We start from the raw sequence: 26329 nt of genomic DNA, 5'->3' as shown, positions 1-26329 counted from the left end.
TACTGATGTACTACTTTGTAAAGTCTTTGCGAATAATTAATAAAGTGGCCGCATGCATCGCCCAGAAGATGCAGAGGCCGGTGTTCATCCTCCTTTTAAAAAAATTATCAGAAAAATAAATAACAATAATATAGGTAGGCTGCATGCAATGTTACAGATATGGTTATGAATTATGTTATGCTCATATACAAATTGCTAGATTGTCATCTTGATAATTAGAAGTTTAGAACCATACACCCATGATCCATCCACCATTTAAGACCTAGACCGTTTTTACATGAAGACTTCATTCGATTATACTTTGTTTTAGTGCTTCCTCTCTGAATGACCATTTACTTCGAGTTTTTGTCAAGATTCTGTCATCGTCGGCAACTTACCCGTGCATTTGTAGGTTGGTATCCAGCAGGGTTCCAAATACCAAGAACCGACTGGTTACTGCCCAAGAAACAGGAACCCGTCTGGTTCCATTCCCTTAAATTGGATCTTCAGAATGTTCAAATTCAGATCTTAAGTCCTCACATTGGACCGGCTTTGGGACTTATATATACACAAATCAATACTGAACTAGGTTTGTATGATCTCCTGTTAGTAAAAGTACAACATAAATAACTTCTTATGTGATTTCCGGTGAAAGAAAAAGGTGTGGAGCTTGCTAGGGCGATGGAATCTGAAGACGGCGTAACGGGTGCAGTTAGGGCATTTCTCAAACATTTGCCTTGTAAAACAGATGAAAATTCACCCCCGCCGACGCATGGCTTCTAGAGTTCCTAGGCCCAGTAAGTAAATGCTTGGGGTGCTCTTAGGTGCTGGTGAGATGCAGGTATATACCATTCCTCCCTACTGAAAGAAGAGTGTAAAAAAAGGCTCTTGGGTGACCGCTATGCCAAATGTGGAAGCCAATGTTAGAAATTGATGCACATGCGGCCAGGAATGCGTGATTTATCATTTTGCGTCTTTTCTTTTTGGTATGTGTTGTGTAAGAGTGCTTGTCTGGTGATTTGATACATCATTTTGGTGTGGTTGCAACCTTGGTCTGCAGCAACCGATGATCTCAAATGTATGACCAGTCAACCTAAGTATATGGAAAACTTGAGATTGCAGATTAGTTCAGCCAATCCTTTTGCAGTTTACGACATGGTTTTAATTTGAAACTGCCAGACATGTCATGGTTATACTTAGGTTTCAAGTTTTTCCTAGTTCTACTACAGGTCTTCATTTTGAGATAAATTTGACCTCATGCACAGGGGAAAGTAATTCTGTCACCCCAGTACTATTTGTTTTCAGTTCCCAAAAAAAGTGAACTAATTCATGGTTGTAAATTGGGCTATATGTTGTGAAATATTACTTGTACGAAAAAGACAACTCTATGGCTATTCATTTGTATCTCGAAAGTTTTTGTCTAGGTCACAAAATGATAAAAAATTTACAAGTTCGTAGCAGCGAGAGGTGAACTGGAAAATGAGCTTTACAATTCCAACTGTATTTACTATTTATTAAAAGGTCTTATATTAGTTTACAGAGGTAGTATTTGTTTACATGGGGATCTAATAGGTGCATACAATGTGTTTTTGTTAGTCTTCTAGTTTCTCCAGCAAAGCAAATATCAAAAATACCCCCAGTAGAACCCATCATTATAAGGCAAAGGGCGCTTTTTTAATACATGAGAAGAATCTCAGAAGACCTCGTCGAGAAATTGGGAGGTATGTAACCGAATTATTACAGTGAGCGAAACTTATTGGCTCATAGAAAAGGAAAAAAGATAGTCCCTCACTAGTGTAGTGTCAAAAATGCTCTTATATTATGGGACAGAGGGAGTAGCAACATATTGTCATGTTGTGGTCGAAGCAACGAGCTTCATCTTCATCGACCACCTTTGCCTTAATTATGTAAGGTCATTGCTTCCGTTGTCCATAGAGAAAAATGCCTCTTTTACTTCAGTTACTTCACCGTAGACATCATGCATCGCTGGGCGATCCTTCGGTGATTCCGCAGAGCATAATAAGCCAAGTTTAAGGAGACGGAGAGCACATATATCCTTCAGCGCAAATGTGTTGCATTCTTGCAAGTTTGGGATATGATCAGCACACTGATCTCCCGTCTCCGAAGCAAGGCTGGGTTGAAGAATGTCTTGGGTTCGTGAAAGTGATTCTTCTACATACTTGGGGAGTGTCAAGCCATCACTGAACTCTTCATTAGTGGGCCGTTTCCGTGTTAGCATTTCCAAAAGAACAATGCCATAGCTATAGATGTCTCCCTCAGTGGAGATTTCACTGCCCATACCATACTCTGCAACAATGTTTTGAAACCAAAAGTTATTCAGAGGAGCACAAATGAAACATGCTAGTATTAGTAAAAACAAACTAGCAATTGATACAGTTACTCATACTAGATTTTTTCAACCTTATTTCAGAATGTGTTCATAAAATGTACTCACCAGGAGGTATGTACCCAATAGACCCCCTTGGTCCAACTATGCTTGTTGTGCCGCTCTGCCCTCCAGATGAACAACCATGAATTAGCTTTGCCAAACCAAAGTCGCAGATACGTGCACTATCGTCATTGTCGAAAAGTATGTTGCTTGGTTTCAGATCGCAGTGAACAACCGGTGGGATGCACTGGTTATGTAGGTATTCAAGAGCACAAGCAATGTCAACTGATATGCATATCACTGCGCCTAAACTCAAGCCACCACACTGGTGGTTATGAAGTCGGTCTTCAAGGCTTCCGTTGGACATATATTCAAAGACTAGAGCCCTGAACTCATTTCCCACTGGGTCATAAGTTGAGCACGCAGTTATTACCTTCACGAGATTCCGGTGGCGGATGTGTTGCAATGCTTTGCACTCAGCAATGAAGCTATGCAATGCGCCATGCTGGTTGAGCTTGAAGACTTTAACAGCAACCGTACCATCTTCCACGTCGAACCAACCTTTGTAGACTATACCAAATTGCCCGGAACCGACTAGGTTGGCCGGAGAAAAAGTATTCGTTGCTTTGTTGACGTCACCATATGTTATCCTTTTCAGCTCCATGTGTGAATGGCCAATTCTCTCACTAGATGTATACCTCCTCTTCAACCAGAAACTGAACATCCCCAAGATAAAAGCAAGGGCAACAAGAGCTGAGAGAGCTATCATCATTGGAATGACAACCTTTTGCTTTTTTGTGGACGCCGAAGCAAAGCACATAGGCAACTCTTCTACGGCTACGTTTGCACAAAGGCGTGGGTTTCCTTGGACAAAAGTACCACTTTTGTTAGCAAACACTCCACCTGTGGGAACTGGCCCTTCCAAGTTGTTGAAGGACATATTCAGGTACTGTAACGAGGTGAAGGTCTCGAGGAACTCCGGGATTGTACCAGATAGATTGTTGTGGGAAAAATCTAACTGTTGGATGCCTTTGAGGCCTGATAGTGATTGTGGAATTCTTCCTTGCAGGAGGTTCCCTTCCAAGCGAAGTGATTCCAGCCGGACACACTCGCCAAGAGTGGACGGGATTCTACCCGTGAGATTATTGTGAGAGATGTTCAACGAACCAAGGTTTATCAAGTTACCCATCTCTTGTGGTATGGACATTGCGAGTTGGTTGTGTGATAAATCAAGTAGCCAACTCAATGAATTCAACCTGGCCAACATGTGTCCGCTTATGCTTCCACCAATGGTATTACAGGAAATGTTTAGGGCCAACAAATTCTTGCAGCTGCTTAAACTTTCAGGTAAGCTTCCACTCAATTGATTTTCTTGCAAATAAAGCTCTTCTAGTTGAATTAGGCTGCCAAGGGAAGGTGGTATTTCCCCGGTAAATTTGTTCTGTGAAAGGCTAAGTACAACCAGATTGCGTAGCTGACCAAGGGTATCAGGTATAGGCCCCATGAAAAGATTTCTATCAAGATAGAGCATGGAAAGATTAGACATGTTTCCAATCTCCAATGGGATGATGCCAGATATGTTGTTTGAACTTAGAGTTAGAGCGGTCAAGCTTTTTGGCAGATTCGTTATGGAATCTTCTGGTAAGGCCCCACGCAAGTTGTTTGTATCCACATTTAGATTTTCCAACTGCGTACAATTTGCCAAAGAGGAGAAGAATGTCCAGTCTCCAGCCTCTAGCTGATTTGAGTACAACATTACGTACTTCAAGTTTGGCATGGAGCTGAAGGAAGGGATCACCCCAGTAAGAGAGTTGTTGCCCAGATGGATATACGTCATGCTGGAGGCATTTTGTAGTGAGGCGGGGATGTCTCCCTCAAAATGATTGTCGGACATCATCAGTATTTCGATGTTAGGAAGTGTGTTACCCATGTCAGAAGGCAGTGTTCCTCCAAGATTATTGTTGGCCAGCCCAAGAAAGTACAACGCCGACGAATTGAAAATGGAGCGTGGCACTGTCCCTACTAGGTTGTTGTAGGAGAGATCAAGCATTTCTAGTCTTGAGAGTTTACCAAAATCAGGAATGAATCCTTGCAACTGGTTTTGTGCAAGCAAGAGTGTGGTAAGGGACGAGGAACTATTTGCCAGCGACTGTGGGATTTCTCCGCCAAGAAGATTGTTGGGGAGACTGACGGACTCTAGAGCTGGTGAGCTCCCGAGTCGCGACGGAATCTCACCAGAGAGTCGATTGTTTCCTAAGTCTAGAGAAGAAAGGTTGTGAAGCGTCCCGATGCTGAGCGGGATGGTGCCGCTTAGTGCGTTGAAGCTGAGGTTGAGGTACCGGAGTCCGGAGATCCGCCCAAGTTCCGGTGGGATATTACCGGAGAGGCTGTTGTTGGGCAAATGGATTCTTACCAAAGAAGTGAGGTTGGAGATGCAGGGTGGGATCTCACCGGCGAGGCCTTCCGCCTCCATGTCCAGGGCCACGACGAGGGGTGGTTGCCTTGGCCTGCTCCTTGTGCACGAGACGCCGTGCCAGGTGCAAAAATCTGGTGCGGTGGTGTGGTTCCATGTGGCCATGGCTGTGGAGGCACCGTGGAGGTGGAACTTGAGGCAGAGCAGAGCATCTCTGCTCGTATTGGTGCTGTAGTCTGCTAGTGTTGTCGACAACAGGAGGAGGATGGCTAACAGTATAACCAGAGGACTAGGAATATGCACTGATGATGCAGGGGCCATGTCGTTAGTATGCATTTTGTGGACAGCGGTGTGTTTTCAACTCTGCTTGGTACTCTGAGATACTTGAGTGTTGCTTTTATAGACTTAAGCTGCTGGGACTTGGAGTCCCCTATCCAACTATGCTGGTCAAAACTGGCTGCACCGTTAGTTGGTTGGGCAGGCCCGCCGTGCCCACCTCTCGCCACAAAATATGAGCTTGCCCATCCAAGCCAATGAGTTATGACTAGTGAATGAAAAATGGTGATCTGGTCACTGATTTACTGGCACTTTAACACAACTGGTTGATCTTTTTAGTTGCATCTAAATATTCATGGATGGGAAACCCTAGGATCTGGTCTTCCAGATCAGATGATGGCGGTACTACACGTTTGTGGAGCAGCGCTGGAAGACAGAGGCAGGTGGTGGAGCGGCTTCGTTTTGCACGGAGGTTCGGTGGAGCTGTCAAGTCATGCCTGGCCGACAGGTGCTACGCTGAGTCATGCCTGGTTGGCAGTTGGTACGCACGATAGATCTTCCAGAGCCTTCACATCTAGACGGACGAGCGCAGGGCGGTGGCGCTGTTGGGTGCCGTGGTGGCGTCGACGGATATCTAGACTGGTAAGGATGATGTGGATCTCTTCTGAAGATGGGTCAGTGGTCCGATGATGATGTCGGCTTCTAAAACGTGTGCATGTGGTGTGCGCTTCAGGTCTGCTGCACCGGCTATTGGTTTCGATACCGTTATGTGGATGGATAGGCGACGACACCGGTTTTAGATATGGGGAGTGAAAGCACTCCATATTATCAAGTTTGTAGGTGTGAGTGGCGGCTTCAGATGGATTGATGTATGTTCTTGGCGGACCTTTGTTGAATAATTAATAAGGATGACTCGTGCATGGCCTTGTAGAGTGCAAGGATCTTCACCATCGCGCCAGCACCCGGGTCTGCTCCTCCCATAACAGTTACTGTCCAAGGGGTGATGGGAGGCCAGTTTCTTTTTCTTACTTTGTACTAGTCAATGTGTACGTGCAATGCACGTTAATTTGGAAGTATATTAAGTGCATGCGGATATTAAGTAGGATATTATTTGCGTGTTATTATGTGATTAGCATTATATTTGGCATGAAATTAACTGCACGCTAAATGTGTTGAGCGCTCGACATTGAAACAGTCTACGTCGTTGGATTGACATGATTTGATGGCCGAGATTAATTGGATCTGCCCCTTTGGGTCTTTTTATATTGGTATAGATTATCGTCGCCGTTCGTTGTTTCTCCATCGATGTATACACATGGTTAAAGAAAATAAAGATAGCTGCGACGGTCGACAACGAGAATGCTCATCTCTTCGGCCTGCATCTTAGAGAGTGTTTGTTTCCAGGGACTTATTGGTTTAGGGACTTAAAAAGGTCTCTATAAGTCCCATCTAAACCAAACAGGAGGGACTTATAGGGACTTAAAGTGGGCACTTGGGACTTATGAAATAAGACTCTCAAGGAGGGACTTATAGGGACTTATAGTTGTAATATGGTCTTTTAGTCCATGTTAAGTCCCAGGAACCAAACAGGTAGGGACTTTTTGGGACTTGTGACTTATAAGTTGGGACTAAAAAAGTCATAGGACTTATGAACCAAACAGGGCCTTATTCTCTTCGCGAGAACTTCAGGATCGGAGATCTCCACAAACTGAGGCTTCACTAATTTCCAACTCAGTCACTCTTCTCCTCCCTAATTTTCTATCTCCATTGAATCCGTGACTTCTTGTTCCAGGCTTTTATTTTTCTATTAGTGGACCCACATGCCATCCTCTTTGTCCATTCACTTCACTTCACCAAGTTTTGGTTTACACCCGCAAGTCATTCCTTCTACAAGAAAACCACTAGCTGTCATTCCTTCTACAGAAGATTCGTCTACGCTTGCATGGAGGTCCCTATACGTTTTCACAGAAGTGCAGTCGTCGTGGTAACGAAAGCTGTCTCAGTCTCAGGCCGGGCTGATCGACGAGTCACGAGTCACGAGACTACATGGGCAACGTCTTCACCTCAAGAACGACCTTCAATTCACTGTCACGAAGAAATCAACTGACGTGCGCCGCCAGTTTGGACTTGGGAGGTCCTCCTCTAGCCTTCTGGACATCTTGCACCACTATCCACGTCTTAATTTTGCACCACAGTCGACCAGGAAACTGCCAACAGTGTCCCTGTGGAAAATGGTGACCACAAGCGCGTGGAAATGGTGCTCCACCACTGAACATTTCTTGCATTTTTTCTGATATATAAATGTAAGATTTTATCGACTTAAAATGAAGCATCAAACAAATACAAAGAATCATAAGCGACACCCACCACTGCATAGCTAAGATGCACACACAGACAAAAAAACACCCAGGCTGACACTAGTGAAAAGAACGACATATTGGCAATAGTAAAGTCATATGAAACTAATAATTAATGTGCCTCTGTCAAAGAAAGAGGTGGACCAATCTAAAGATTATGTTGTCATCCATGTTCGGTAAAAACTCCTCTGACCACCTTTTCCAACCGCATACACACTGCTTTGAACATCAATCGGTACTCTGTTAAATAAAATGTAAACCATGTATGAAGCCAATGTGTACAACGGCCTGCATAGGAGAAGAGATTTTTCCATTAAAAATAATACATTTGTACATAGCCAAAGCAACCATAATAAGATAGAAGCTCCCACCCTTATTAACATGCTAAACTTATTTGTGGCAACACTTATGGACGGATACAAATTGAACGTTGGTTGGATGAATGACCATGTAGAACGCACAAACCGACATTGAAAGAAGAGGTGTTTGATTGACACTTCTTGCTCGCTACCAACAGCCAAATCTTATAAGGAGTTCCTGCACTAGTATTAGGTGTTGTTATTCTGCTGGCTGATATTGAATGTTGCAGTTGACTTCGATAGGACCTTGGGAGGTTGCGATTTCTTTCTTCGGAAACACTAACGCCCACACGTGTGGGCGTTACCCAACTCGTCCACACGCCTGGATCGTAGTTCACTGTCTTTTGCACGAATCTTGACACGAAAAGATGGATTTGATGTGCCACGTAGGACGGGGCTGGTGTGTGGGCGTTGGAGAGTTTGCCCACACGCCCGCACCACGCTGTTTGCCAGCTGCACTGTGTGGGCGAACTACTTTTCTCCCACACAGCCACCACCTAGGTCATGCGCGTGTGGGCGAACTGCTTTTCGCCCACACGACGACTCCTACCTTGTGGATGGCAACTGCAGTTACGCGAACGTGGCACCTCGGTACACACACATGACGACTGTGATTAACAATACATGGCAACTATGATTGGACCACACGTGGCAACTAGGTAAACACACATGGCACCTACTGTTTTGACCATATGTGGCAAGTAGTTAATAACACACGGCAATTACGGTTTGATTACACGCGGCAACTACCATAAATTAGACATGGCAACTATAGTTAACCATAACAGATAGAGTTGCCATGCTTTTACAACTACACTTGCCATCCCGGATAACTACATCTGCCAACCAGGATGGCAACTAAATCGTCATCCCGCGGGGTACGTAACATAGCTGCGCCAGAACGTGTGGGCATTTTTGCTTCGTGCCACACGCACGGGATGGAGATGAGTAGTACTTGTTGGGCGTGTGGTCGAAGTAGCCGCGCCAACACGTGTGGGCAATTCTAATGTCCGCCCACACACAGCCCATGTGGGCTGCCTCCTGCTCACACCACACACGGTGTGTGGGCGCATGTCGAATATACCACACGTGTGACAGTTATCGTCGTCCTCTTTCTTTTGTGTATGTGTGTTGGTGTTGGCTATGTGCATTCTAGTTGTGTAAAGGTGGCATTTGAATCTTTATGATATGGGCATTATGAGTAGTTAAGAAAGGTTATTTATAAAAAAAGGCTGCTATTTTCCCTGCTATGCCCTCTTTTATCCATTCACTTGTACGCTTAATTCGTTTCTAACCCCGTCACATCCTCCGTCATGGTCAAGGTCTTCACCCCATAGATCGTTATCACAAAGGATCGAATGCGCCACTTGAGCTCGGGTGAATGGTTACTGCTCTAACCACGCGGTCGCGTGTCTAATGGAAGATAACAAAAAAAACAAGCACTACGCGGTAAGCTCCACGCGTAGGTCGATTTTGAACAGCCGCACACTTTACTTGACTTTTGAGTCGACGCTGAAGCGTACGTGGCAGCGCTTATTACTGGTAACGTCTATGGCCATTCTAAACTTCGGTACAAATCCTTTATATATAGACCAACAAGTAGCATGGTGAGGATACAACAGAAGAGACCGGCTAGCGCAGGAGCTTTCATTTTGCCATATCATGGCTTTGAGTAGGAGGTACCACATGGACATGGTTCTTCTACTTGTTGTACTAGAGATCATTCTGCTAATTGCGACCACGTCTGGAGGTGACAAAGGTACGCGTTCTGCCCTATTGCAGGTTTAGTCTGTGAAATGATTAAGATTTAATAAAGTCAAAATTAAGTTTTAATAAACCACAAAATTTTGCAAAAAATTAAATTTGATTTTATACTGAAGATATACCTAAAATAAAAAAAGTTGGCAACTGATGTGTCAAAAAGGAAAACAAAACTTAACGATACTTGCTACTACGAAGTTCCTTTTTTGCATTGAGGGAGATTGTTAAAGTGCTATTCAACATTTTTTTTTGGGAAAAGAGGATCAACTCCGGCCTCTGCATCATTATCATGCACATAGTCATATTTTATTAAAGTTCAAGAGTATCAATCTTTAACATCAATGTACTATTCAAAAAATAAAGACAAAGCAACAATCGACACAAATAGAAAATATGCCTACAGACATAGCCTATTATTAGACCGCCATCCAAACGGGTTGTACGTATCGCGTGCTACCATCTTCCAATGCTTGCACCCAGAGGCCATAAGCTTGCACACTTCTACATGTTGCAGAAAAGACCACATATACATCCATCTTGCAGTATAGAAAATAACCTGCAAAAAACTATGAACTTTGACTTTGTTACAAATACAGTTGCTATGACAATTCCAAATAGTCCAAAGCAAAGCACAAACACTCACACGGATCTGTGCTTTAGTTTTGGCCTCAACACCCCTCAACCAGTTACCAAACATATTAGTAATACTAGTGACCGGGGACAAATTGCCCCCACAATTTGTAGTATCAGTTTACAAGTCAGCATACTAGTGTTATTCTCATTGGTTGGATAAATCATTGCCCCACAATTTTTGGTATCAATTTACAAGCCACAAATCGTTCTTGCAGGATTTTACGCTCGTACCAGGCCCTGGTGTCCCCCATGTGCTTGTTACATAAGACATTGTTCTTGTACATGTGGTCGTGGGTATCGCATGTAAAATGCATATCGACGTTTGGTTCGTGTTCGGCGTTGTCAAGAATGGGACGTATGGCGTTTTTGCCTTAGCAAGTAGAGGCGGAGGCATAGGATGACTTATATCTGGCCGTGCACCATGAGTACCGTAGGTCCAATCTTTATTGGTTGCAGTTGGCAATGATGGTGCATACATGGTGTTTCCCCGCCGAAGACATTCCTTGGACTTGTTCTGCCGGGTGAAAATTTAGGATTTAACATAAATAATGGTTGTTCCCTTCATGAAGGTGTTCATTTCGGAGAACCTTTCTGATCATAGCTCGAGTGTTACCACTGGTGATGTTGATGCTTGCTGTGCGCCATTGATCACTTGAACGTTACTTTTGGAGTCATTTTTATTTTCCTTTTTCTGTAATAATTTGGCATTTCTTGACTAGCTCTTGACATTACATTATTACAAAGGTCAGGTGTGTTTGCTATCGACTTGATATTAATATAGTTCCCTTTAGCAAAAAAAAAGCCCTGCAAATGAATAGTGTGACCCAGCCGTTCATCCCAAATGAGGGTTGAGTATCCCATCTTCTAAAAAATAGTGTTCCTACTGTTCAATAGTGTTCAATATATTATTACTATTATTATTATTATTATTATTATTATTATTATTATTATTATTATTATTATTATTATGCTACTTTTTCTATTCTAAAGTTCATAGTAGGTGCACTACAACCAGCTTACGCCACAATGTTTCTCTTCTGCTTCCTGTTTCCACGATCCTAGATGTCTCCCGTCCTTGCCCCGTCTCGGCTGTGACACTAACAGCTCACCGCCACCTTCCACCCCGTCTCCGTCTTCGTAGTGGTCGCTATGTAATCCAAGTGGCAGTCAAACTGAAACCCCAACACACCTAAAAAGAACACTCGATCCCTTCTACGTATCTACTGTGGTATGCGTGTGTCTCTACTCTCGTCTTTTGCCCATCAAAATTGACTTACAGATTAAAAAAAATCCAGGAAACATGGAAATAGCAAACGTGATAGAGCGCTGGAGGGTCATGGTGGTGTTGCACATCGCTCGGCTGGCTCCGCTTTCTGTTTGGGAAGCCTTGCTATTGTGCAGCGATGAGAGGGTGGTGTCGGTTGTTGGCCTAGCTAACGGTGGCAGCGTGTGCCTCTGATGGTGGCGGTGTGGATGTGTCGGAGCCTTGGGTGAATCCACCATCAAAGATGGTTCCTATGGGCGAAAGCTCGAGCTCCTGGTTTCTACCGGAGTGGGCGACAGTTGTGCCCTCGTCATTTCCTCCTTGGAGGTCAGGGTGGACGACACGGTCCGGTCCGGCGGTCCGGCTCGGTCCTGGCCCGCTAGTTTAAATGACCGGTCCGGTCCCTGCAAACAAGCCTGAGAAAATCGCGGTCCGGTCCGGTCTTTGACCGAGCCGACCGAGCGGACCGAAGGTGGCAGTCGGCGGTATGGCTGGGGCGTGGCGGGGGCATGCCGACGGCTTGCCAGGGGCGTGGCGGGGGCGTGGCAGGTGCGTGGCGAGGGCGTGGCGGCTCAGGCGTGGCGGGGGCGCAAGAAACCGCCGTCGTCTACGTCCGCCGCCACGCGGCCGTCGTTCGCGCGGCCACTCGACTCGATGGTCTCGGAAACTATGTCCATTAGACGAGCCACACTCGGGTCCGTCGTCCCCGCCAACGAAATCGACCTGGGAGGTCCTACATCGCCGCATCGGCCGTCGTCCCTTTTATCTCCGTTCACCGGCCGTCGTGCCAGATTCGTCACCGATGAGCTCCCTCCGGTGTTCTTCGTCATGTAGCTCCCTTTGGTTCTTCTGAAGCTCCCAGACATCTTTTCAATGAGCTGCGCTTCCTCTAGCATTGCGTCCCCGATGAACAGCTCTCGCCGGAGCTCCAGAGCGCGCTCTGCCCATGTCTTGGCCGGTCCTGACGGTCCTCTTGGTCCGGCTCGTGGCCCGCCATTGCCGGTCCGGTCCCTGCAAACAGGCCCGAGACACTGCTCGGTCCGGTCCGGTCCGGACCGCCGGCGTTCGGTCCAAACGCCGGCTCGGACCGTGTCCACCCTGACTTGGAGGCATCGTCTATGGAGGTCATGTCCTAGCCCGAGGAGCTTCTGCTGCGCAAAGTTGTCCTGTCGGCGCATGTTCACTACCAATGACCCGGTTGGTTTGCAACCTCGGGGTTGGTGTGGAAGTCGGAGCAGCTGCTCTGGATGTCGACATTGTTGAAGGGTGTTGGATTTGACCGCTTGGGTGGAAGAGTTATCAACTAGACTGGTGCACGACCTCGGGGCCGATGTGGAGGTCGAAGCGGCGGCTCCATATACCAGTCTTCAAGGGGCAGTGTTGACTCCGGTCGCTTGGGTGGTTGAGTCGTCGTCAGGTCTAGTGCGCCTCAGGGCCAATGTAGAAGTCGGAACGACGACTCCAAATGTCAGTCTTGAGTGGAGGATGTCTACTCATGTTGCTTGGGTGACATAGTCGTTGGCTGGCCTAGGGCGCGGTGTTTTTTTTCTTGAGGGAAACATCTAATTTATTTAAGCAAAGTTAGGGATCTCATCCGCTAGAACACTAAGGATACAATCCGGCGGCGCCATCCGCCATTCAACACACACCTCATCCCCTACAGCTAGCTTAGCCAGGATGTGGGCAGCTTTGTTCGCTGACCTCCGCCTCCAAGTGACCTTGCAACCTTGCCAGCCCTGCATCATCCTCTTGATGTCTTCAACAATTGGTCCTGCCACGGAGATGTTCCTGTTGGCTCCATTGATCATGCTCACCGCTTCCCTGCAATCCAGCTCGACCTGTATCCGCTGAACTCCGAGCTCTCTCCCGAACAGAAGCGCCTGTCGACAAGCCTTCAGCTCCACTAGTTCGGGCTTGTAGGTATGCGGGAAGAACTGGGCCACCGCCCCACGGAAAGCACCCCCATGGTGTAACCACACCCCCTCCCCCATTGCCGGTTACTTTGGAGATCGCCCCATCCACATTGGTCTTCATCCAGTCGGTCTCTGGTGGCTGCCACACTTCCGGCACCGGTTTGATGTTGTCTCTGGCCTTCTTCTTCACCACTTCGTTCCACTCGTCCATGAACGAGGACACAGATACAGCAACATCATGCGCTGACTTGATGCGAACTCCCTCCCTCGTATCATTCCGAGCTAGCCATAAGCCGTAGCCACCCTGCATCAACATTTCCCTCTCCTCGTCCTTGGCGTCTCCCATCCAGCTCCGGAGCCATCGACCAACAGCATGATTGGTGGTTATCCCGCCCGGCGGGTACGCAGGTGCAACACCTCTCCTCTCAGCCAGCTCCTGCCAGAACAGCTTCGAGTGATAGCAGTTCCAAAACCGGTGAAGCAGTGTCTCCTCTCTTCCACAAACCGAACAGAAGATTCCTGGCTTAATCCTTCTCCGGTGCAGTTCGGATCCAGTGGCCAAACCATTTGACATGAGCCTCCATGTGTGGACCTTACTTTTATTAGGCACGTGAGAGTTCCACATGGCCAGCCAGTTTCTATGAGTCTCCACCGACGACGACGACCCCGGCCGTCCGGACGTCGCCCTTCTCACGTTCATGGCCAAGTGATACGCAGACCGAACAGTAAACTCGCCGTCTTTAGTGTAGTTCCATGCCAAGATATCCTCCACACCATTCCCTCCCACCGGTATTTGTCTAATATCAGAAACATCTTCAGGTGTAAACATAGCATCAACTTTTGCTTCGTCCCACATGCTCCCCTACTCATTCAACAGGTCAGCCACCCTCGTAATGCCTTGCATGAAAGTTTGTCCCAGTGGACGTAGACAACCCTTCCCGGGGATCCAATTGTCATGGTGGCTGAGGACTTTGGACCCGTTCCCAATCCTCCAAACCACTCCCTCCCTCAAGAGATCCCCACCGTGTAGGATACTGTGAAACGTAAACGAGCCATTTGAGGGACAAGTAGCGTTCATGATAGAAGAATCTTTGAAATATCTCGCACCAAGCACTCTGGCACACAGAGAATCTGGAACTTGCATGATCCGTCAAGCTTGCTTCCCCAGGAGAGCCTGATTGAAAGCTTCAAAGTTTCTGAAACCCATGCCTCCCTCTCGTTTTGGTAAGCACATTTTATCCCAAGCTACCCAGTGCACCTTATTTTCACCAAGAGCTGAACCCCACCAGAAGTTGGATGAGATGGATGTCAGGTTCCGGCACATTTTCTTTGAGAGTTTGAAAAAACTCATGGTGAATGTCGGTGTCGCTTGCAGCCCGGACTTGGCCAGAACTTCCTTAGCTGCTTTAGATAGCCCTTTCCACTTCCAGCCAACCACCTTGCCCTTGGAGCTCTCTTTAACATACTTAAAAGTCCCATCCTTAGATCTGCCCACCGCTGTCGGTAGACCCAAATATTTTTCGCTAAGTGCTTTGGACTTGATTCCGATAATGCCTTTCAGAGTTGCCTTATTTTCCTCTTGGCAACCTTTCCCAAAGAAGATAGATGATTTCTGAAAATTCACCCTCTGCCCAGACGCACCTTCATACACAAGCAGAATACTTCTGAGGGCCTCCATGTTGCTTTGGGTCCCTTCCAAGAACACTATGTTGTCATCAGCAAACAAAAGATGGGTCACCTGGGGCCCAGTGCCTCCAAAAGACACACCACTGATTCGCTTGTCTTGCTGAGCTTTCTTCAAAAGGGCATAGAACCCTTCAACACAGAACAGAAACAAATACGGGGACAACAGGTCACCTTGCTTAAGCCCCCTGGAAGGAAGAAACATCTCTGAAAAACCACTGTTAAGCTTTACCGAAAATTTGGCTGTCCGGACACATCCCATAATCATATCAATCCACCCTTGGACAAACCCAAACCGTCGCAAGACTTTCTCCAGGAAGGACCACTCAACTCGGTCATACGCTTTCATCATGTCTAACTTCCCAGCACAAAGAGGTTTCTTCCTTTTCCGTTGCCTAATTGCATGCACACACATATGCAACCAACACATTATCTGTAAGCAACCGCCCATGAACAAATGCACTGGGGCGCGGTGTTGGGGTGGGTGTGTGTGTGTGTGTGCGTGCGCGCGCGCGTGCGTGCGTGCGTGCGTGCGTGTGTGTGTGTGCCCGCGCGTTGCTGAGTTTCGTATGTTTGAGCGGTTGTTGGTGTAAATTTGTATCAGATCCGTCGGTTCCTATACCGGCGGATACTAATCATAGGGCGACACACATAGATGATTAGATTGGAAGCACATGAGACGAGGATTTACCCGGAAGATGAGGTAATGCCATACTCCTGCATGTCTATACAGTATTGGTTGTGTCTTACATGAGAGATGCGTTTGTTGGCTACCGACTCGAGAGCCCCCTAGCTCCTTTTATACACGTCGTCGAGAGGTAGGGTTATATGGGTCTGAGTCGGTATACATGGCTTATAGCCCAAGTAAAATACATATTTTGAAGCACAAGTAGATGTCACCTATAGTCAGCGGACTTCCGATCTATTGGTGTACCTCCGGTAGATTACCGTTAGCGGCGGTTTTGGATAGGTTGTTGTCTTTCTTGGCGCCTAGTATGGTCGCGTGGGCGACAGAGGTGTAGACTTGACTGGTGTGCGTCCTTGAGGCTGGTGTAGACGTCAGAGGGGCTCCATCGGAATCCATCGTTGCGTTGTAGGATGTCGTCACTGTTCACTAATGTATGTGTCGCTAATGTATCGGTTTTGGACCAAAGTTGCTTATTCAATTATCATTTTTTTCCTTAATGAGCAAGCTCCTGCCTATTGTAATATTGCGGGGGCAACTAGTATAGGATCAGCACCTACAGTGCGATCATGCGATCCCATTACCTGGGCCATTGGATGGAAATCCTATGGCACAGATCGATTAAGGTGGACAGATGCTAGACATTTTCGCAAGCACCCTCCACGTAACAAATATTGTAGGCTGAGCTCCCTCCCGCGTTGCCCCACGTTTGACATTTTCATTGGATTTCGATGAAACCTCTCTCTGGCACCATCGTCTCCCTGATGTGCGCCGCCGACCTCGCCGAATCAACCGCACCTATGCCTCATAGGGCCAGACCTGATATACTTCAGCTTTACTACGGCTAGATCTGCCAACTCCAAGATGCGACACCTCCGTCTCCGGCGACGTCGGGGTCCGCAGCCACCATCTCGTGCTCCTCCGCCGCAAGCAGCGCCACGTCTTCTTCCAATTCACCGTCTAGTCCCCGACACTTGCCTCCATGGATGCAGCGGCCCAAACACCTTCGGCGTCTGATCCGTCTGCCGCCCCGTTGGTGCTCCTCTGCATGTTCATCTCATTCCACATCAAGCCCCCTCCGTTCTTCAATTTTGAGAACAAGAATCTTCTTTGTCTGTATATGTTATACAGTGAAAATTTCTTGTTTGTAGATACGCATGTGCTCCTGAATTTTTGGGCAACTAATCTTCTTTTTTTGTGGGGAACTAATCTTCTTTTTGGTGATGAATTGGCACCGTGAAATCTTCTTTTCTGTACATTTTGTTTGGAACTGTGTAGAGAGAACTGTTTTCATTATGTTTTTGTACCAATTTTCAAGTTTTGCAACCAAGAATGTTTCCATCAAAAGAGTACACGCGTATTTTAAATATCCTCAGTTTTTTTATTGTTCCTTTTGCTTCAGTACAGCCTGAACAACAAAAGGAAAAAAAAAGACATGATGGTTTTGTAGATTCATATTTTACTTGCAAAAAAAATATTTTACTTGTAATTTACTTTCTGTAGATATATTATTTTTCTAAAGTATGCACAATATTCTGTAGAAACTTACTTGGTCTATCAATTTCAAACAACGTCAAGTGAGTATCGCTAAGAGTACTAAAATGTCAAAGTATAAGGGCTCCAATGCAAGAGAAACCATCAATCCCACCTATGCTCGATCTGTACCATGAGATATGCATCCAATGGTCTTGCTGACCAGATCGCATGATCGCACTTGAGGTGCTGATCCTATACTAGTTGCCCCCCATTGCATAGGCTAAGAAGTTCAGATTTGATTTCTTAATGAAAAATCAAGCTAATAATTCAAGAACACAAATTGGGATTGACTAGTTGTGAGTTGACTGAGAATATTTTTTAGGTTACTCGATTCGTTTTAAGCCCCCGAATGCGAAATGAATGGCTTGATCGCTTTCTTAGATTTTACCCACCGGCTGCTTCCTTCATGCGGAAATATGATTTTTAGGCGACTTACCAGTAGCTAAGCAGAATGAAATTATGCTAGCTAGGAGATAAAAGTCCTCTGAGTGGCGAGCTGGTCTCTAGTGAGGAACGCGCCATGGAAGCCGTAGGGCACGCGGCACGGCAGCGCCACCGTTGTCACCGCCTCCATGGTGACCGCGTCTAGCACGGCCAGCTCTGACGTGCTCGCCGCCTCATCGTGCACCATCACCACCACGTGCCCCTCGTCCTCCCTCTCATCATCGTCAGCCGCCGGCACGAACGACGCTTCGCCGCCGAACCGCCCGGTGCCGTACTGATGCACCGCGACAGCCTCACCGGTCGCCAGGTCCACCTTGGCCACGCCCCGGCACCGCGGCCACGGCTCCGCGATGGCGAGGTACGCGTACCGCGTCCGCCGCCCCAGCAGGGTCCGGTTCACAGTGCCGGCCTCCAGGCTCAGCCCCGAGGCAAGCTCACGCCGCCGCGACATCCCCGTCCGGAGGTCCAGCCGGATCTCGGTCAGGGTGGCGCGCAAGTTCGCCGTGGCATCGGCGGCGGCTTCCGAGAAGAGCGCGTCAGGCGGCGTCATGCAGGAGCAAATGATGACGACGGTGTCCGGCCCGTCGCCGGCGTGGTCGGTCTCCTCCCATGCATTCCAGACGTGGAAGCAGAAGCAGTCCGGCACGTCAAACCACCGCATCCGGGAATCGTCCGAGTCATACCTACATACAGAGCAAACAAACCATCGATAGACACGTGTGAAAATTTGGGTGACACGTGGACAAGGGGAACATCAAATTTTGACACGTGTCGACATGCATGGCTGTTGGCTCTGCATGCAGCTGTACGTACCGCGGGAGTAGGCCGAAGCGGGAGACCTTCCCGGCGTCGTGCACGAGCGGCGAGCCGCCACGTAGCATCCGGCCCATGTCGAACACCACCTGCTGGTCGGGGATCACGGTGAAGGTCTCGGTGACGGCAAAGTCGTGCACCATCGTCGGCTGCCGGAGTGCCACCTCCACATCGCGGGACTTCTCGCCGGTGGCCGGGTCCACGTGGAAGTACCGCAGGTACGGCCTCCTCACGGGGTCGTAGCTCAGCGCGAAGAGTTCCCCGGTGACGGGGTCGACCTTCGGGTGCGCGATCATTGGGGAGCGCAGCTGCCCGGCGAAGTCCAACCGGCCTACGGTGCTCAGGTCACCGCCGCTGCCGACGTGCACGTGATACGGCAGGTCGTCCTCAGATAGCGCGAGGAGACGGTCACCAAAGTAGACGAGCCCGGCGTTTGCAGCGCCGGCGCCGTTTCTGACATCAACGACGCCGGCAGCCGCGCGGAGGCCGAAGAGAGCGAGCCGGGCGAGGCCCGCGCCGCCGTGAAGCTCGCCGATGGCCTTTGGGAACGCACACCGGCCCAGCGCCTCCTCCTGCGCGAGCCGGCTGGTGCGCGTGAACCGACGCGTGTAAGATGCCCCCGACGGCGCCAAAGACGAAGATGACGGCAGCGACACCACGTGGAGCATCCCGTCGCCGTCGAAGAGGTGGTGCCCTGCCGTCGGCGGGAGTAGTGGGTTCGCGCCGTTACGTACGTACACGCCGCCGAGCAGAGCGGGCGGGATCTCGCCGGTGACACCCAGGTTCCGCAGCGGGGACGGCATCTCCTGCACGGGCGCGAAGTTGCCGGCGAGCTGCACAGCCGGGTCGACGCAGCTGGGTAGTTGCCTCCTCGCCTCGAGCGGGACGATCACGCGGTCCTCAAGCAGGTTCAGAGCCGTGGCAAAAAGGCCCTTTAAGGTGGTGGTGTTTAAGATTGACGACGGCTTGAGTGGTTGAAAGGGGAGCTGGAGAGCGTTCATGGTGGATGACGGTGGCGGTGGAAGTGTCGCCGGCGCCGGCGAGCGGAGATGAGGGCAATGCGCCATGGGTTTATGGGAAGATATGGGAGCTATGTATTGTTGCAGCCCTACCGCTGAGTAGTCCATGTCCATTATAAAGCGCTGCACCATGCATGCATGCAGGAGATGATGCTCTCGAGCTGACACGTGGCATATGTTGGATGCAACTTTGTGATGGTGGATGCCTGAAGGGAATCTCAGCTACTTCCTCCCATCCACATACCGTAAAGAGTAATGCTACATCTACGTGAAAGTTGTGACGGGATTAACATTGCAGGCAACATGAACAGTGAAGACTAGTGATACGGGAAGGAAGGAGCCCACCCGCGTGAAAATCAGAGAGAGAGAGCGAATTGTTAAGAAGCTTACGTAGAGATCTTTCGTAGTTGCCCGTAGGTCTAGGATTATCGGATCATAAAACTGTGACGATAATCCTATGCTTGTGACTGTGAAGGTTTTACCAACGTGTTACGTAACCTTTCTAACTAAATGTTCTCCCCTCCTTCCCCTGAATTTCAGTGGGTGGGCCCCTTCATCACTCCACTTTCAATCATAACCCTTTAAATCAGCAAGCCCGTAAAACATCTACGTAACTTTTACTATGTCGGCATCTCCAAAGCGAACCTTCAAACCGCCGCATCCATCCAAACCGACATGTCCGGACACAGTTTGTCATCCAACATGGTACCTCATCGGTTCACCGATGCGTCCAGGCGTATGTTTTCCCACAAATTAGAACCAAAACTGGGAGAGCTTTGCGGAAATCCAGACATCCACGATATGAATGAATAACCACCATGTATCCTCTCTTCATCCAGGCTGCTACTATTTTTATTTTATTTTATTTTATTTTCTATTTGACGAAAGCCACTAACACGGCAGAAGGGTGTGCTGCTAATTAATATGGCATTTGATTAGGATTTGGCGAAAGCTATGGTAGCTAGCTTTACGATTTGGCGGAAGGTGTGCATATCACTAGCTATTTAGTAACTGGATGGTGGAAGCTAACTTATTTATAGGGCTGGAATTCGAGCCGAGTCGAGACAGCTCGATTCGACTCGCTAAAACTCGTTTTGTTAACGAGCTAGCTCGACTCGACTCGTTACTATAACGAGTTCAAATTCAAGATTGGCTCGACTCGTATAACTCGCGAGCTGACTTGTTTAGCTTGTTAAGCTCGTTAAATATATGCCCGTAAAACCTAAATTATGATAAAAATCAGTATGTATATATATTAAACATATACATCACCAAACAGATGCAATTTTCTTGTCACAACAGCAAGGCAGCATGACCACAATATTCACACTTGTGACAAAAACATGTACGGAAACCAGAAGTACTTAAAAATCCACATAAAAGTCCACTATCACATTGTAGGTAGCTCAACTTAACAGTCGAAAATTCATCATCCAGTTTGCACAGCACGTAGCTATTTACAAACTGGATGGTGAAAGCTTTTCACGTAATCATGCGTTAGCAATTGGCGGAAGGTTACTTATTTAACGGAAGGATTTGGCAGAAGGTTGTGTGCTCCTGTTTTTTTTTAGTTAATAGAATGGACATTTTGGAAGGGTTTTGCTACACCTACGTAATAACTATTATGAAACTTACGTATGAACTGATGTGGGCTGATTTGGTTGGAAGACAAAGAAGCCAGACCGACCCCTGAAAATCAGGGGGGTGATTAGTTTATGGGGAAGGAAACTTACCTAGCTTCACGTAACAAGCTATGTAGGTGTAGCATTTTTGATTTGGGAAATATGGTTGGTTGACCGCCTTCCACATCAGTGTTTGGACGCCAGTCCACGGACAGGGGCGGAGCTCTTTGAGCTGAGCCTGTGGCACAGGCTACAAGGTCCGGAAAAAAAATTAATGCTAAATATCAGGTATTTGGCCCGGTGCATCAGGGTGGGCCAGCAAGAGTGCTACAGGACCCCCTTTGAACCAGCTGCCCACGTCTCACGTATACACGCTCGCAGGCCTTGCCTTGACGCATGCACGAAGCCTTTCTCTGAAACAAAAAAAAAAGTGCACGCACGAAGCCAGCCATTCATCCCGCGTCTTCCACTCGAAAAAACAAACAAATCCCATCTCCTCATCTCCTATTCTGTCCCGAGCGCGGCGACGATACGATCAATCAGATTCAAATCGATCAGTTCCGAAAGATTTGAGACAGCACGGATCCGTTCCTGATAGATCCGAACGTACGCGCTGCAACATCCAGTCCTAACGATTTGAAGCAGCCGGCAGCACGGATCTGTTCCTAATCGATCCGAACGTACGCGCAGCAGCGGCCGCCTTGCCTGGCGCTTAATGCTGCAGCGACCACGTGCCGCGTCGTAAATTTCTCTTCCTCACATAGCAATGTGCTTTTATTTATTTATTTTGTCTGGATTACAGGCATCTCTTGGTTCGAATTTAACTCTTTTCTGTGTTGTTTGTCCTAAATATTTTTTAGGTTGCGACAATTGTATGTGTGAAATTATGGCTAGTGGATTAAACCTTATTTTATTCCTTATTATGAATTGGGAGGAGGAGATTCAATGTGATCCTGGCAAAGGGAGATTGATAGAGTATTAAGTGATGATGTTATTTGTTATGTGGAGAAAGAAGAAACGGAAAATGTCATCAATGATCACGTGGTTGGGTATTTCATGGCTTGGAGGACTAGATTATAATAAAGGTAATTTTTAAAATTTTAGCAAATTTAAGTACTTTGATTTGGGCATTTTATTATGTTCTACTTGAAAATTTGATTCCAGTTTTTATATTTTAGGTTAATGAACCTTGATATGTGATGATGTGTTTTAATTTGAGAATGCTAGACCTTTTCAAGTAATTTTGTCATTTGTTTAGCATTATATTAAGCAGTTTGACTGTTGCATTTTGTTTTTATAAATAGACTTCTATTATGTTTGGTAATCCGTATTACAAGCTATGAAACGCAGCATCCATGCTTGAATTTTTTTCCCATGGTTAAGTGGTGCATCAGGGTAAGATTAGTTCCAGCTCCGCCCCTGTCCACGGACGGATGCGGTGTACGATTCAAGGGTAAGCGTCGGAGATGCCCTTACTCAAACCATGGACTGCCAAACATCGGGCAATTCTACACTTACGTAAAAATTGTTACGTACCTTACGTAACTAGTAAATGTGTACGTGCATTGTACGTTAATATTAGATAATATATTAATTACACGTAAATATTAGGTATGATATTATTTACGTATTAAGTATGTGATTAGCATTGACGTTAATATTTGATATGATATTAACTGCACACTAAACGTGTTGAGCGCTCAACATTGAAGCAGCCTGAGTCGTTGGATTGACCTAAGTTGACGGCCGGGATTTGTTGGATCTGCCATTTTGGGTCTTTTTTATATTGGTATAGATAGATATAGATATAGATAGCCAACATGGACAAGTAGGAATGGATGTAAGAGGATTGAGGGGCCCACCCCCTGAAAATCGGGGAGGGGGGGTTGGGGGGATTTATGGTTTAGAAGGTTAGGTTACTTTACGTAGTTTCCTTCGTAGATGGAGCATTATCGGCGAAACATCCTACCCCTACCGGTGACCTACGTTACCTTTACGTGACCTTCCATTCTCTCCTCTAAATTTAACGTGTGGGTGCCCGAGCCTCTAATCCTAAACCATCTAATTAATTTGCTCCACATCTGCACATGATTAATTACATATATATAGAAACTGCCTGTAGCTCCAGCATTACTCATGGAATAGCGCGATCGGGTACGTACGTGCGTGCGCGCCGTATAACTAGGTAAGTCGATTCGATCGCGATCGATTGATGGAAACGAACAAATTGATGGGAGGCGGCGGCACATGCACGTACGGGTGCCCTCGTGGGTCCTGCATGGCGCTGCCGCCATGCGTTCGCGGCAGCGGCCGCCGTGTGTCGCCGCCGGCGACAAGTGTGGATCGACGTAGCGAAACTAACTCCGACGGATGGCCGGGCGCGCCCAAGTTGCACATCGCGATATGCGTGAACACATGTGCGTGTATGGTCCAGATGCCGGCCAAGGTCGATCGGGGTAATAAAGAAAGAAAGGAGCTACGTACGGCGGTGCCTGCACGCTGGACGGCACGCACTCGTACGTTACGCCTCTTGGATGCGCTTTCCGGCCAAGAGGAGGGAGTTGTTGAGGGTACGCTGTACACTGCATATGTATAGGACTAGGGTCTGTATTTATATCGTTGTATCTCTCTTCCCTGTATATTTGTATATCTTGGAAGACAAGTAGAGGCCGGTCCACCCTGTACCTATATATGTACACCATGCACACGATCAATGATTATCGATTCGTGCAATCTCATTCTTCCTAACTAACATGGTATCAGTTTAGCACGCCGATCCCTTTCCCACCTTCCGCACTAGCCGCCGCCGCGCCCTACAGCAGCCGCCGCCGCCTCCCTTGCGCCGCCGCCGCTGTGCACCGCCGCTGCCGCGCCCTCCCCTTCCCTCGCAGCCGCCGCTGCCCTCCTCCCCAAGTTGCCGCCGCGCCCCCCAAACCCTAACCCTACCCCGCGCCGCCGCCACTCTCCCCCTCCCACCCGAGCCGCCGCACCCCTCCCCTTGCCGCCGCTCCCATGGCGTCCCCTCAATCCAGCAACTCCAATCCGTTCGCCGGACTCGTACCCGACGCCACCGCCGTCCGTGATCTCGACATCCACACCCGTGTTCCCATCAAGCTTGATCAGTCCACCTCCTCGTACTACGCATGGAAGATCTACTTCAACCTCGTCTTCCGCGAGTACCACCTCCTCGAGCACGTCGACGGGACCGTGGATGGCGATCTCATGGTGGATGATCCGGACTGGGCGGCCATTGAGGCCTCTCTCATCCGGTGGTTCTACCTCACCGTCTCCCCGGACATCTTCCACACGGTCGTCTCGGAGGATGACGACGCGAGTGCCGTATGGACCAAGATCAACAACTTCTTCACCGACAACAAGCTTCAACGTCTCGTGTTTTTGCAGCAGGAATTTTTCGGGTGCCACCAAGATGATTCCTCCATCGATGACTACTGCATGCGTCTCAAGCGCCTCGCCGATCAGCTCCGTGATATCGGCGCCAAGGTGTCGGACGCGCTCATGCTTAGCACCCTCACCGCCGGCCTCAATGAGGACTTCGGCAACGTGGCTTCGAACCTCTCCCTGCTGCCGAACCCGACTTTCCAGTCCGTCACCGCATACTTACGCTTGGAGGAACAGCGGATGAAGAAGGTCAAGGCCCGCATCCACCACACCGCCCTCGCCGCCGGGACATCTCGCGGGCAGCCGCAGCCCGCCCCGCCCCAACCGCGTCCGCCGGCGCCATCGGGGTACTACCCCCTCCCGCCCACTCCGCCCGCACCTCCCGCTCCTCAGCAGCAGCAGCAGGGCGGGGGCGGCGGCCGCCGCAACAGGCGTCGTGGGGGAGGGGGCGGCGGTCGTTCCCAGCAGCAGCAGCACCAGCCGCCAGGGTACGGGGGGCCCAGCGCCAACATCAGCCCTCCCCGCCCTGGGCCGTCGGCCCTAACCCGTGGACCGGCGTGGTCCACGCTTACCACATGCCGGTCCCACGGGCCCCGGGCATCCTTGGGCCGCACCCGGCCGGGCCACAGGCACACCTCGCCACTGCACCCTACCAGGCGGGTGGGGTCGGCCACGCCCCCGGTGGCTACACGCCGGGCTTCGCGCCGGGCGGCTACGCGCCTCCGCCGGCGTCCTTCGGCTATGCGCCGCCGCCTGCACCAGCTCCGCCCGGTAGCTACTCGCTCCCTCCGGCTCCATGGGATCCCGCTCTGCTCGCTGCACTTCACTCGGCGCCGTCTCCCCCCAATTACGGAGGTGGCGGTGATTGGTACATGGACACGGGGGCTACCGCCCACATGACGTCGCACCCCGGTAACCTTGCATCTTCCTTCCCGGTCACCACTTCGAACCGCATCACCTTTGGTGATGGTTCCTCCGTACCCATTACTCATGTCGGTCATAGTTTCTTTCCATCTAATTCTATGCCTATTAACATGACTAATGTTCTTCTCTCACCTAACCTAGTTAAAAATCTTGTCTCCGTTCGTCGTCTTGCACGTGACAATCCTCTCACCGTTGAATTTGATGGCCTTGGTTTCTCTGTGAAGGACGCCCGTACGCGGATGGTGCTCCACCGATGTGACAGCCCCGACGACTTATACCCGGTGCACTCCGCCTCCACCGCCACCGCCTCACTAGTCGCCCTCGCCGCCGGTGTCGACCTCTGGCACGCACGCTTGGGTCACCCCAACTCCACCGTCCTTCGCCAGATTCTCAAGAGTTTTTCATTTTCATGTAATAAATTCGACGAGCACACTTGTCATGCTTGCCGTCTCGGCAAGCACGTTCGTCGCCCGTTTAGCGAGTCAAACACTGTTTCTTCTTTTCCGTTTCAGTTAATCCATAGTGATGTTTGGACATCTCCCGTTGCGGGCAACACCGATTCCATATATTATCTTGTTTTACTTGATGATTTCTCTCACTTTGCGTGGACGTTTCCGCTCCGTCGCAAATCCGATGTTCTTGCCACTCTCACGGCCTTTTACTCCTACGTCACTACCCAGTTCGGGCGCCCTATCCTCGCCCTTCAAACTGACAACGGCAAAGAGTTTGACAATGCTGCCACTCGCCACCTTCTCACTGCTCACGGTACCACTTTTCGTCTCACATGCCCCTACACATCTCAGCAGAACGGCCGCGCCGAGCGGATCCTCCGCACTCTTAACGACTGCGTCCGCACGTTG

At 48.8% G+C, this 26329-nt stretch overlaps 3 protein-coding genes across 3 annotated transcripts; 1 reads left to right on the top strand and 2 right to left on the bottom strand.

Moving 5' to 3' along the window:
* Positions 1-1636: 1636 nt before the first annotated feature.
* On the bottom strand, positions 1637-5131 carry LOC109749212 (uncharacterized). The gene is made up of 2 exons (XM_020308190.4): positions 2435-5131; positions 1637-2286 (listed from the first exon to the last, which is right to left on the bottom strand). The coding sequence occupies exons 1-2, from the start codon at positions 5115-5117 to the stop codon at positions 1883-1885; spliced, it is 3087 nt and encodes a 1028-aa protein (XP_020163779.1). The 5' UTR covers positions 5118-5131; the 3' UTR covers positions 1637-1882.
* An 11939-nt stretch (positions 5132-17070) lies between these two features.
* Positions 17071-19643, bottom strand: LOC109749210 (9-cis-epoxycarotenoid dioxygenase NCED3, chloroplastic-like). Its single transcript, XM_020308189.2, has 2 exons — positions 18506-19643; positions 17071-18375 (listed from the first exon to the last, which is right to left on the bottom strand). The coding sequence occupies exons 1-2, from the start codon at positions 19636-19638 to the stop codon at positions 17715-17717; spliced, it is 1794 nt and encodes a 597-aa protein (XP_020163778.2). The 5' UTR covers positions 19639-19643; the 3' UTR covers positions 17071-17714.
* Positions 19644-24158: 4515 nt separating this feature from the next.
* On the top strand, positions 24159-25992 carry LOC141040595 (uncharacterized). The gene is made up of 3 exons (XM_073506707.1): positions 24159-25413; positions 25611-25880; positions 25982-25992. The coding sequence occupies exons 1-3, from the start codon at positions 24159-24161 to the stop codon at positions 25990-25992; spliced, it is 1536 nt and encodes a 511-aa protein (XP_073362808.1).
* The last annotated feature ends 337 nt before the right edge of the window (positions 25993-26329 follow it).

The sequence above is a fragment of the Aegilops tauschii genome, chromosome 2, assembly GCF_002575655.3.
Source record: "Aegilops tauschii subsp. strangulata cultivar AL8/78 chromosome 2, Aet v6.0, whole genome shotgun sequence".
Taxonomy (NCBI): Eukaryota; Viridiplantae; Streptophyta; class Magnoliopsida; order Poales; family Poaceae; genus Aegilops; species Aegilops tauschii.
Note: the sequence above shows the minus strand (reverse complement) of the source record. Positions and strands in the feature narration are given on the sequence as shown.

Excerpts from the sequence above, each read along its gene's own strand:
- LOC109749212 (XM_020308190.4), bottom strand. The coding sequence starts at position 5,117 with ATGCATACTAACGACATGGCCCCTGCATCATCAGTGCATATTCCTAGT. Across the intron at positions 2,287-2,434 it reads TATTGGGTACATACCTCCTG|AGTATGGTATGGGCAGTGAA; the intron begins GTGAGTACATTT and ends ACATTGTTGCAG.
- LOC109749210 (XM_020308189.2), bottom strand. The coding sequence starts at position 19,638 with ATGGACATGGACTACTCAGCGGTAGGGCTGCAACAATACATAGCTCCC. Across the intron at positions 18,376-18,505 it reads CGCTTCGGCCTACTCCCGCG|GTATGACTCGGACGATTCCC; the intron begins GTACGTACAGCT and ends CTCTGTATGTAG.
- LOC141040595 (XM_073506707.1), top strand. The coding sequence starts at position 24,159 with ATGGCGTCCCCTCAATCCAGCAACTCCAATCCGTTCGCCGGACTCGTA. Across the intron at positions 25,414-25,610 it reads TACGGAGGTGGCGGTGATTG|TTAAAAATCTTGTCTCCGTT; the intron begins GTACATGGACAC and ends CACCTAACCTAG.